The following is a 12,787-nucleotide window of genomic DNA, read 5'->3' on the forward strand; positions in this document are numbered from 1 at the left end:
CACGTCAGGTCTTATCCTACTTTATGTCAGAAACAATTAGGCACACAGTAAAGAGATTAGCCTTGTGTGATTAGCCAGCTCATACTCTGTCCTTTTCTCTTTCCAGGTAAGTGCCAGTGAATTTGTATCCTTCATGCTATCACTTTCTATGAGGATGGTGGATTTATTAATGTTCAGACATAAAGCTTTGCTGCCATACTGGAGACTGAATGGCTGACAAAGGATGGTAAGTGCACGTTATCCTTATAGTGCTGATGCCGGATTTGACGTGAACATGCGCTGGATTTACTTCCCGGGAAAATTTTGTTTTATTTTGGAACAGAATCAGATCACAATATCGATGTGTTCCTTGGACGAGGGCCCATAAGAACATGTCAGCTACTTTGTGTCAGTTTTTGATAATTTAATATGGAGATCAGAACGCTCGCTTCTTCTTTGCTTCCTTTATACCACCCCATGTAGCGTCATTTTAGCTAAGTGCTTCATCAACACCATTGTGGAGGTTATCACAAATGGCGAATGTCTGTACACAAGTTATACTTGAAGAAAAGTATTTCCATTCACGTACTTGAAGTGGGTGACCATTGTTTTTTATAGTCACATCATAAAGAGCCTGGTGACTTCATAATGTATTTTAGTTTTCAATACCTTTCTTGTTTTAAGTTCTCTGCTTGATGTCAGTGAATGTAGACTGTGTTTTATTTTTTAATCTGTACAGGACTACAATCCGTACAATGAATACAGTTGTAATCCCTCCTATGGGATTTAGATTGAGATACATATACAAATATATATATATCGTTTTAGACTAGCCGACTACAGTACCATATAATCCTTTGTTTGTTGGCCCTTGTTTTGAATGGAGGGGCCCCCAAAAATAATTTTAACTGGTGGGCCCAAGGAACCCCTCCAACATATTGTGTGTATGTATGTATATGTATGTATGTATGTATATGTATGTATGTATGTATGTGTATGTATGTGTATATATATATATATATATATATATATATATGTATTTATTTATTATATATATATATGTGTATATATATATATATATATATATATATATATATATATATATAAATATGTATATAATTTTATTTTTTATATATATTTTTTTTAATTTATTTTTTAATTGAAAAGACAGCCTTTTCAATCAAATACTTGTAGGAATCTTTTTTTGCCTAGATTCATTATATATAGGGCAGGAGAAATATCAACCAGATAGGTCAATCATCAATATCGGATTGGTGAAGTTCTGATACTTAGGAATCCCACTGATCAGCATATTGAAATGAATGGGAGTATTTATTCCAGTAGCGTTCATTCCTGTGTGTCTGACCCCATTGATCTGATACTGATGAGTGATCCATTGGTTAGTTCATTGATGACAGCTTCTTTTATAAATGGCAAACCGTTTCATAGACTAGATGTAGTTCTAGCCACACAATGCAAATACGCTAGAAAGTTGACTTTACCACCATTGTGTGAAGCGATTCACAAGTGGTCCTTATTCAAGCTCCGCACACTTCCCTAAAATAAATCACATTGCCTGAAAGATAACAGTGTATAATATAACCGATATATCAATGATGCAAGGATCAGGGATTCAGAAGGCTGTCGCTAGTACTTCACAGTACTATGAGTATAACTTTGGCCAATACTCATCTAATGTGTATGACCAGTTGAATACTTTATATTACTAAACACTGTAGGGGAAATATTAAGGCATAACTCTGAAGTAAAAAATAGTTTTATGTTACTATATTATACTACTATATTATATATTCTAAATATATCATGCTGATAGATTCTTTTTAGCCTGAAATCCAGTCTGATATATCGATTAGGCCTTTTTGTAAAATTATCTCCAGCATTTCCTGAAGTGGGTGCATCCTTCCTTGTTGTGACATCAGCTAAGGGCACTGAGGCCCGAGCAGCTTCCCATAATGCTGCACTCTCCTCTTTACCACTGCAGCTCAGGACACAGAATCTCAGGCTGAATCATCACCCCAGTGCTACTGCTGTACAATGATGTCATCCTGATGTCACATGCATTAAAGTTATAGTGACCTATGCACATAGATTATTACATTTGTTACATAGACCTATAATCTATTATAGCCTTAAGACTTTTATACCCACTACCTGCTAAGATTGATTTGTCAGCAGATGCTTATACTCTCCCCCCAAACCCGGACAGTGGGGGAGGGGAGTACAGAGAACGGAGAAGACATAGCACACACAAGTAAATAGTCTTCATCCTGTGTAACGAATTGCTGTGCAGGTACTACTTCCTTCTCTTTACTGATGCAAATAAAGCCTTGTTCAGAGATGGAGGTGCTTTGCATAGCAGGTTTATGGATGATATTCTGTGCACTCCAGATTATTAAACTGAGCAGATGAAGGGGGAAGGTGCACTGTGTTTGGGAACACAGGTGCAGAGTGTAGACTGGACAGAGCAGACATGATGGAGCTGCTTCCTCCAATCAGTGAGCAGAGACGGAGGAGCACATTGCATAGACCTATCCCCTCACACTTTCCTGACCCTTAGGGCCGTAGAGTTGGACTGTCCTTACCAACCAAAATGTAGGGCAGAATATAGAGGGACTGAGGGGGGCAGAAAACCGAAAATTAGCTGAGAAACAACTACAATAAGGTAATGAATGTATATTGGAAAAATGTTAGTTTTCAGCTATTGCGGCTATACGGAAAACTTTATAGTTACGCTTGATGGTGGTGACTACTTTTTGAAACAAATTAACTAATTTGCTAAGGGACTTGGTGATCAGATGATTGCTAGGTTGGTTTATAACGCGTATATTTTTCTCTAATTGGCCTCTCTTAGGTGTGCACACACCTTTTTCATAAGTGTAGTATAGCAGCCGGCTCTTCATCGTAGGACTGCAGCTATATATTAACTGGATGCAGATAAATAACACAATACATAATGGATGCAAGATGCTAACAAGATGTGACAACTGCCAATTCTATAGAACAGTGATGGCGAACCTTTTAGCGGCCGAGTGCCCAAAAAGACATCCAAAACCCCACTTATTTATTGTGAGGTGCCAACCAAAAATTAAAGCAGTAACTTACTGCTCTCTGTTCCTCAACAATCATATTGGCCTCCTGAGGACAGCAACACACAGTATAAAGATGGAAAATTTGCATCATTTTTGCTTCTTGCAAGTGTCCATCTGTACACAGAGAATAATGGGGCCAGCAGAAGGTCCTCCAAAGATAATTCGGCCCTCTCTACTGATTTTCCCTCTTCCTACAGTCCCAAATATCGAAGTAAGTATCAAAATATGACTGAAAGCAACATCTTTTAAGTTGCTTGGAACAGCAGGAAGATTCTTCGAGTCCTGTCTGATGTGCTGGGGCGATGGCCCGGGTGCCAACAGAAAGGTCTCTGAGTGCCGCCTCTGGCACCCGTGCCATGGGTTCGCCACCACTGCTATAGGGTGATAGCAAGTGTTAGATTTATTGACTACATATAGTTAATAGGTTGTCATAATATATATACATATTTGACAAGTAAAAGAATTTCTATTTACAAAACAAAACTCTATCTCAGTATTCAGAATATACGAGTATTTAGATACCTGAATATGTTGCCTTTATGTTAGTGTAATTGTTTCATTTTCATGAATAGTCATCATATTCTTCTAATGGGAATGAACTCATCATGTACTTGTGTCTCAAGGCATGTGTGCTGAGCTTGTGCTTATGAACTGGAGCCAGTCTGAAAAAGCAGAGCTGCAGTTTTTAAGAACAAGGAACAGAGAACAAGTGTGGGCCTTTGGTAAATAGGAGAGATATTGAAATGTCCATACACATGAATGTAATTCTGGACTATCCAATCTCGGTGGAAACGCCAATAATCTTAGATGTTTGGCAGTGCCTTCTTTCCCTAAAAAAATGGATATCCGCAAAAAGAAAGATTAAGTTATGTTAAATGTCCACAAGGGAGGTAAGTCATCACCACAGTGATGATTATGAATGTACAGGCAGTCCCCGGGTTACGTACAGGATAGGTTCTGTAAGTTTGTTCTAAAGTTAAATTTGTATGCAAGTTGGAACTGTATATTTTATAATTGTAACCCCAACCAAATTTTTTTTTGGTCTCTGTGACAATTGGATGTTAAAAATCTTGGGTTGTCATCAGAACCAGGATTAAAAATAAATCTTAATTACAGACTCATTTAATAAGGTTATAGCTGTTTATTTTGCGCCTAGGGCTAAAGTACAGTAAATTATCAACATCCAGAGGGTCGTCTGTAAGTCGGGTGTTTTTAAGTAGGGGACCGCCTGTATATGTGTATTGGGGTAAGGATGGTTTGGAGGGATACTGACCATTGGAATAAAAAAAAAAATTCATACTATGGTAATGGAAGTTTTATAGTAGTTTCTAAAGTTTAGTAAACATATCACGGAAAACTTGGCACTCCTTGTTTTTGGTAAAATAGGAAGTTCTTATTTTATTTTCATTCCAGTGTTTCCACAGCATACCGCCGTGTGCTGGAGAGGAGGAGGAGGCGACCCCTCCTCCCTCCATAGAGAATAGCGGCGCACGGCCGCACACACGCCAAAAGATAGAGCATGCTCTATCTTTTTGCGGTGTGCGGGCCGGATGTGGCACTGCATCTACGCCGCGCCGCTATTGCCGTCTATGGGGACGTACATGCGGCCGCAAATTTGTGGCCGCATGTACGTCCCCGCAGACGGCCATGTGAATGTGCCCTTAATTCAGACCTTCATCAGGCACTAAAGTGAGAACAATGAGTACATAATGTCAAATGTGTATATACAATAAACAATATGCAGTAGCAACAATACAGTAGCAAAAATACAGTCCAGCATTCAGTGTGAGTGTGGTCAGACTGCAGCCAGTGGACCGGTGCAAGTGGTTCCGAGTTCTAATGGTATGTGGGAAACGTGTAAGACAACACGGAAAGCACAAGGTAAAGAGTAACTAAAAGTAAAAGCATCATGATTAGAAAAACACAAATGTCACTGGGTACATGTATCATAGTTGAAGGGTAGTTCAATAGCACTCATAATCATGATCATCGCACATAAATGACGTGGTATAAATGGTCAGTGGACTCAGCAATAAATAGTAGACCATCTTCTGGGTGTAAACCCAGATCTATGTTAATTACAGAGCTCTTCTCTTATGAGTATGGTGTTGTAGCCTACTTGTGCACCCGTCAAACCTTAGACATCGAGTGACGTGTATTTCTTCTACTAGTAAACATATCAAGACCGCATAAGTTACTCCAGTCTATGCCTGATAAATTTCAATTCTCTCTCCTAAAATTGACATTACTAGTAATACAACTTCACTCTCTGTGTTATTTCCTGTGTCGGGTTAAGCAACTCATTGGTGAGGTTACTGGGTACCAGACTTCCACCAATCAGATATTGATGATCATTACCAAAGATGGGTCATTAAGGGTGTGGTCACACGTAGCACTAGCATTGCATTTAAAAACACAGCGGGGGCGTGCCTAAGCCCGATTGCATAGGCGTCTCCATGGAAAACGCAGGTGCTGGTTAGTGGTCGCATGCGCTACACTGGAAACGCATCTGTGATATGGCCAAGCCTCGCTCCCCATGCGCTAATGCTACATTAGGAAATGCAACGCTAGTGGAACGTGTGGTCACATCCTGACAGAGGCGTAACTAAAAAGGAAATCTACCATCAAAATAAAGCATGATAATCTGGGAACATTTCATAGTCCAGGGACCATGACTATGGTAATGATCTTATATTTGTTATCCGTTGCCTCGTTCCTTTTAAAATCAACTTGTAAAATTATGCTAATAAGCCAGAAGGATTCTATCAGCCTGTGAAGCTACAGTACGGAGGATTTCTGTCACATTGTCTCACCCCCTCCCTGCTCCACTTAGCTTTTCCCCCTCTCACTGTGTACTACTGCCATGGAATTACAGCAGGAGAAGGGGGAGAAGTGCAGAGGAAGCAGGGGTAAAGTGAGACCATCTAAAAACCTGTAAAGCTGCAGCAGGGAGTGGCTCTGGTAGAGCCATTCAGGATCATTAGTATAATTTTAATTGTTGATTTTAGAAGGAAGGATATAAGAAGATTACCACAGCTATGGTGCCTGGATGTATGAGTAAGTGTCCCTGGTTTATTGTGCTTGATCTTGATTTAGATTTCCTTCAAATTTCTGGGACTTAATGCAAGTTCTGTACCTTCCTCTTGACTATAATGTATTGTTTATTGGACAGGTCTATTTCCTTAGGGTGATGTCACACGTGGCGTTTTGAACGCGTTTTTGGCCCGTTTTTAAGCAGTCCGCATGCGTTTTTGACCAGTTTGAATTAGGATGAGTGGTCAAACCTGTTAAAATCGCAAGCATTTTTTAACGGACTGCGGGCGAAAAACGCGTTCAAAACTCCACCTGTGACATCACCCTTAGGGTACAGATACTGGCCTTTCCTGGCCCTCAAAGTATTCCCCTTCATCCAAATTCCGTAACAATATGGCAGGACCAAGAGATCCTGTCTACCATGGAAAAGTAGTGGATCCATAGTAACCTTGTAGATGGCAATAAATCCGGTATACGGTACATGAGTCTCCAGACTGCGACGCTGCGTGAAAGTAAAGAAATGTATTCACAATCTTTAGACTGAAGATACGCACAGCTTGTCATATCTTAGAATCCTGAGTTTTCGGAACGCTTTGTATCATATTTTTTAATAATTCTCAGCCTGAGGTATAAAGTCTCCTGGAGTTTTGTTGCCCCTTGCAGAGGGTTCTCTGCCTACCAAACGAAATTAAGCTTAGCGCTTGATTGCAATCAGTCGGGTGATACAGAATGGATTTTTTTTTTGTTTTTTTAATGCATTTAAAGGGGCCCTTGTGTTGACCTTTCTCTGCATCTTTGTTTGTACACATGTTCCTCAGTTACAGACCTCCGTCTGGTGAGCCGCTCTCGTGTATGCCTTACATAAGCAGCCGTGGGGTTGATTCAGCAGTAATCTAATACCCATTGTCATCATTTCTTTCTATCACCAGGACTTAAGTGGTTACATTTCCGGCCTTTAATTATGTTCTGCAGTCATGAACCTGATGTTTGTCATGATTCAGTGAAAATTTTACATTAGCAGAAGATGTTGTTTACGCCAGGAATCAGTATTGTCAGATCGGCGTTACACAAATGTTAAACTAACGAAAGGGTTTGATCTGTTTTACTTAAAGGAAATCTACCATCAAAATCCATCATGCTAACCAGGGACGCTTAGGGCGCGTTCACACGTTGCGCTTTGGTTGCGTTTTCATTGCGTTTTAAAACGCATTACAACAGCTGAGATGAGGTGATTTACCTAATTACATTACTGTTAACGTTTGCGTTTACAAAATGCATGTGTTAACACATTGTTTGCATATGCGTTTTGTTAACGCATTCATTAACATAGTGTTAACAAATGTAAATAGTAATGTAATTAGGCAAATCACCTCTCCTCAGCTGTTGTAATGCGCTTTAAAACGCAATGAAAACGCAACCAAAGCGCAACGTATGAACGCGCCCTTACTCATAGATCCAGGAACCGTGACTGCGGTAACCTTCTTATATTTGTTATCCATGGCCTCCTTCCTTCTAAAAGCAACTTTTATAATTATGCTAATGATCCTCAGTGCTGCAGCTTCACAGGCTGGTACAATGAGCAGATCAGGTCTCAGCCTAATTACATTGATGTTAACATTTTGCATTTACAAAACATGTTAACATTCGCAGGTTTGTTAGCGCAGGGTTAACATTGTGTTTTGTAAACGTGAATGTTAACGAGAATATAATTAGGCAAATCTATTTATCTCAGCTGTTGTGCTGGGTTTCAAAAAACGTTGTCTGGAGGATTTGCGGTGGCCCCATGCATTATATATCTGTGATGCTTGAAGCCTGCTCCACGGTACAGTGTTTGGTCTATGAAATCTGGCCGCCGCACAAACACGTTTGTGTGTTCAGCCCTTAGGCTGCATTAACATGTTACCGGTTGTGTTTAGTAACACAATCCAACTTGGCCCCATTACATACGCGTTTTAGACGCATGCAATCACTAACAATTATCTGGCCAAGCCCCTCCCCGTTCTAGACTCGAGTGAAGAAGATCGTGTGTACACAGCCTCAGTGATGGTGCATTCACACATTTGTTTTTTCAGATTCAGTTTTCAAAGCCAAAAGCAGGTGTGGATCATAATGGTGAGCACATACCACTGAGGGTGCATTCACACATTGGGGGACATTTACATAAAGTGTCAGTGTCTGCATTGGCTTTGTTACCGACCTGCTCTCGGTAAGAAGACACACATTTAATATTGTGGAGCTGTGCAGATACATTTCTGGCGCCGAGACCAGAAATTCTGTCCCTGGGACCAAAATCTGTCCCGAGCACCAGAAATGTGTCCAACAGTCAGAGAACAGGCAACAGTGCAATAGCACTGTTTTGTGTCCCTGCTAGACCAGTTTTCTTTTGGTCTACTTTACGCCAGTTTACAGCGTCCAAAAATGGCTGCGACACATATTAATTGTGTCTGAGTTTCCACTCCGCCAAAGCCACGCCCCTTTTCAGAGAAGAGTCGGAGCAGACGGAAAAAGTCATTTTTTCTGTCCCCGACAGCTAATAAATAGGTAGGAGAGCAGAAGATGCGGTGAAAGCGCCACAAAACTGGCGCAAACACCATAGTAAATGTCCCCCATTGCGTTTTGGATGTGTCAGAACGCATGGGTTTTTAAGGGTGCAATCACACGTTCAGTTTTTCAGATGCAGTTTTTGATATCCAAACCAGGAATGGAGTAGGAGGAGGAGCAGCACCTTTCAATTATTTGTCTCAACCCATTATCATCCACACCTGCTTTTGGCTTCAAAAACTGCATCTGAAAAAACTGAACATTTAATTTAATTTAATGCAAAACACCGGCGACTCGTTCCCGATTGCAGGCGTTTCCATAGAAACGCCGAAGCGATCGGACCGCAGCCCGCCCCGGTGGGTGTGGCTTTGTCTGCAGACAAATAGCAGGTCCGTAATGTTTTAACCCACGTGAAACACTAAAAGGGTTAATAGACTCAATAGAAGTTGTTTTACACACGTTGAGGGGTGAAGTTTCCATAGTGGGGTAATTTATGGGGTTTTACTATTATTTAGGCCTTACAAAGTCACTTGGAAGCTGAGTTGTCCCTCAAAATATGAGTTTTGGGGATTTTCATGAAAATGAGAAAAATCGCACCTAAACTTCCGCGCCTCATAACATCCTAGAAAAATGACAGGACGCATAAAATATCATCTCAACATAAAGCAGACAATCCGGAAATGTTAATTATCAAGCTTTTTGGGTAGTTTTACTTCCTGTCTAGAAAGCAGAACATTACAAACTTGGAAAATGAAGAATTTTTACCAACTTTTGCCAAATTTTCACTTTTTTTCAGACTCAAACTTATCGCTTAAATTTTACAACTAACATGAAGTTCAATCGTCACGAAAAAAAACATTCTCAAAATCACCCGGATGTGTTCCGAAGTTATAACCAATTATCGGGACACAGGGCAGATTTGAAAAATCGGGCCTGGTCATTGAGCTTCCGCTCATGTATGAGTTTCTCTCCATAGAAACGCATACTCAATCGGCCCGAGACCCGCCCTCTTACCCTAGCACAGCATTTGGGGTGCCGTCACATGGGACACATGTATTGCTTTTAGAAACCCAAACAATGCAAAACAGCAGGTACTCGTAACAGATTGCATGCACATGGAAACACTGGTGCGATCGGGCCAAGTACCGCTCACAGGGTTTCATGTCTAAACACAAGGCAAATGCCATGTGTGAATGCAGCCTAACAAGCTCCTCCTCTACCATGTGCCATTTATAATACTTCTGTCTACCCTGGCCCTTTGCCCCCCTAGACAATATAGCCCTGGGTGCAATTTCTAATGTAGCTATTCATGAAATTGCTCCTAGGAACAGCTACAATCTGTGTCTTTTCAGCTTTAGAAAAAAAATACTGAAAATAATAATAAAACCTTGACAAATAGTTACTGAGAATGACTCCAGTATTCTGGCGTAGACCTATTATTATACATCTCCCCTAATGTGTCATGTCTCATTTATTTATCCTAAAGTGAATCCCAGGCTAGAAATAGGAAGCCTTAATCCCAGAATAATATCTGTCATTGGAAACAACCTTATTTTTCTTCTCCTTTTGCATCAGAAGAAATGTATCCATGAAAATAGTTTAGTGCCAATTACAATCCGCATGCTATATACCAGCTGAGCCCAGCAAATGACTTCAGCGGCTTCAGCTGTGTATCCGGGGAAGCGAGCGGGATCTCACTCCAGGCAGAATTGTAGAAATTTCCTTGTAAGCTTCAAGACTTCCCCAAGCTGAGCAGGCAAACGATTGGATTGCTATTTTCAGCACTATACGTAGCTTCTGTAACTTTATACCCTTGTTTCTCTGACGATTTCTCACATCAAAAATACAGGATTGTTTTTCCATTTTTGAAGATTTCATATGGCTGTAGAAAGCTTCAGCGCGAGATAGAAAAATATAATATAAATTATACAGCTGAAATGAATATACTAGAAATGGTAAAAAAAAAAAAAAAGGAGGCGGTGCTGCATTTTTTCCATGTGAGGAAAGATGATTAAAGTGAACCTGTCTCCAGGAATATAATTTTTAACTGGTGACCGGTTCCCATAGCCTGTGCTGTGCTGATTTTAAAAATGCTATTTTCGGTATTCTAAATCATTTCAGTACTTTATATAAGTTTCATTCGCATTACCTAGTTCCGTGCTAGCAACATGTGATTAGTCCCCGCCTCACTCCTCCCCGCTTCTTGTCATGTGCTTTGAGCAGGCAGGGGAGGGGGGTGGTGTTAGGGGAGACAAAGAATGGATGAGTAGACACCGGCTGCAGTACCATTGAAAAATGTTGTGCAGATAGAATACTGTCTCGTCCTACTTTGCACTGGTCTAATGGGGCACATTTACCTGTGCCAGTTTTCTGTCGGACTTTGCCAGTGGTGTAACTAGAAGCTCATGGGCCCCAGTGCAAAGTCTGTGCCGGACCCCCAACTATAATGTATGGCTTATAGTAATAGTCTTCTCATATGGGAAATTGACACCATTAGGGCCCCCTAAGCCTCATGGGCCCTGGTGCGATCGCAACCTCTGCAAGTTACCCCTCAAGTTACGCCTCTGGACTTTGCATGCACATGTATTTCAGAAGTGCCTGCGCGTTATATGGTGCCACTGCACTATTCTTCATTTGACACAAATTTTGTCACCGAAGGGGCGTTCCAATGCTCAGTGGGACCATGCACCAGATTTATCATGCAAAGTCCAACAGAAATGTGTCTCACGCCCCATGTTAAAGGTGCACAAAAAATAAGTGGTGCACTCTGTCGTAGCAGTACAGGGGGCACCACAATTCCTGAATCTGGTGCCCCCTGCACTATACACAGGCAAGTGCACTTTGCACTGTTCTTGGCACCCTATGTGCTATGATTAATACATCTCCTGCTCTATAACCTGCTGCCTGCAGATAGGGCACTATACAATCTGCTCAGCTCCTCCTATTCTATAACATGCTGCCTGTAGATGGGAAACAGTGGCGGAGATTTATGAAATTGCAATTATATTTGTGGATACACCTCCTCCACACCATGTGCACCCGGAGTGGCCGGGCACAAGGCGCACTCGCCACTTGCCTTCATACTTTCAAAAAGCTTGCAAACGTTTGTTTGCAGGTTTTACAATCTAAGCCTCTTGATGTATCCAGCGGGATGGGGGTGGACGTGGCCTTTATTACATGCACCCGCACCTACGTATGATAAATCCCCCCCCTGTGTACAATCTTCTCAGCCTCTCCTGCTCTATAACATCCTGCCTGCAGGTTATACTTTGTACAATCTGATTTAGTTCCATCTAGTCAAGGGGGCGGTCACCTTTTATTTTCATACAATACAGAGACAACCCCATAGAGAAAATAAAATATTACTGCCCCCTATGAGCTAATTCTTAAATTAACCTCTGGAGTGATTATATCTTTTGAATGGATGGATGATTATTTTTAATGCCTTGATCGTGGGCACAGCGGTAATGCAGTGAGGTGCGTCGTTCAGCATTTTGTACTTGGTGACAGGTCTTCTAGAATGATATAGAAATACATGAATTCCCCCCTTCTCTTAGTCACCTTTGGCAGCAGGTCTTCAGATTATTTTGGTGTGATTGACTACAGGCAGAACAATGCTGTGTATGTGGGAGCGGGCTGTGTGTACAAGCTCTCATTTCACATTTAATCAGCACTGGGCCAATCAATGGCAGATCTCAGCTGGTGATTACAATATAATGAGACATTTCGGCAGCCTGAACGGCCCCTTCTAGGGAGCGTAAGAAGGGAGATGTGACTGTAATGTACTCATGTGGTGATATCGGGGACACGGGGGTTACGTTTGGTACCTACCGACAGGACCTCTGATCTGTATCCAAATATCTCATTCCATAATGTCCCAAGCAGACACTTAAAATTGATTTGCAATACCAACTCCATCGGCTTGTACATTCACTAGATGTATTGGCAATTTCCCTTTATGTGAATCCCACAGAACAGACTGTACTCAAAGCTTTTACATCCAGATTGTATTTCTGATTACTTTGCAGAGCAAACACTACATCAGATGCACTTACTAACCATTACGCTCATAAATGGCTGCTGGGTAAAACAAAAAAAATTGATCAAAGTGATAAAACTGGTAT

General features: G+C 41.1%; 1 protein-coding gene across 3 annotated transcripts in view; it reads left to right on the top strand.

Moving 5' to 3' along the window:
- Positions 1-12,787, top strand: part of ANK3 (ankyrin 3) — a 411,799-nt gene that overhangs the window by 146,098 nt on the left and 252,914 nt on the right. Inside the window, exon 1 of one of the 3 annotated variants that reach the window (XM_072129800.1) lies at positions 113-226. The exons of the other annotated variants lie outside the window; for them this stretch is intronic. Within the exon in view, the coding sequence (XP_071985901.1) occupies positions 224-226 (3 nt within the window). The 5' untranslated portion in view covers positions 113-223. Of the gene's footprint in view, positions 1-112; positions 227-12,787 lie in introns of those variants that run through there. 3 annotated transcript variants of the gene reach the window in all.

This window comes from Engystomops pustulosus, chromosome 11 (assembly GCF_040894005.1).
Source record: "Engystomops pustulosus chromosome 11, aEngPut4.maternal, whole genome shotgun sequence".
NCBI lineage: Eukaryota > Metazoa > Chordata > Amphibia > Anura > Leptodactylidae > Engystomops > Engystomops pustulosus.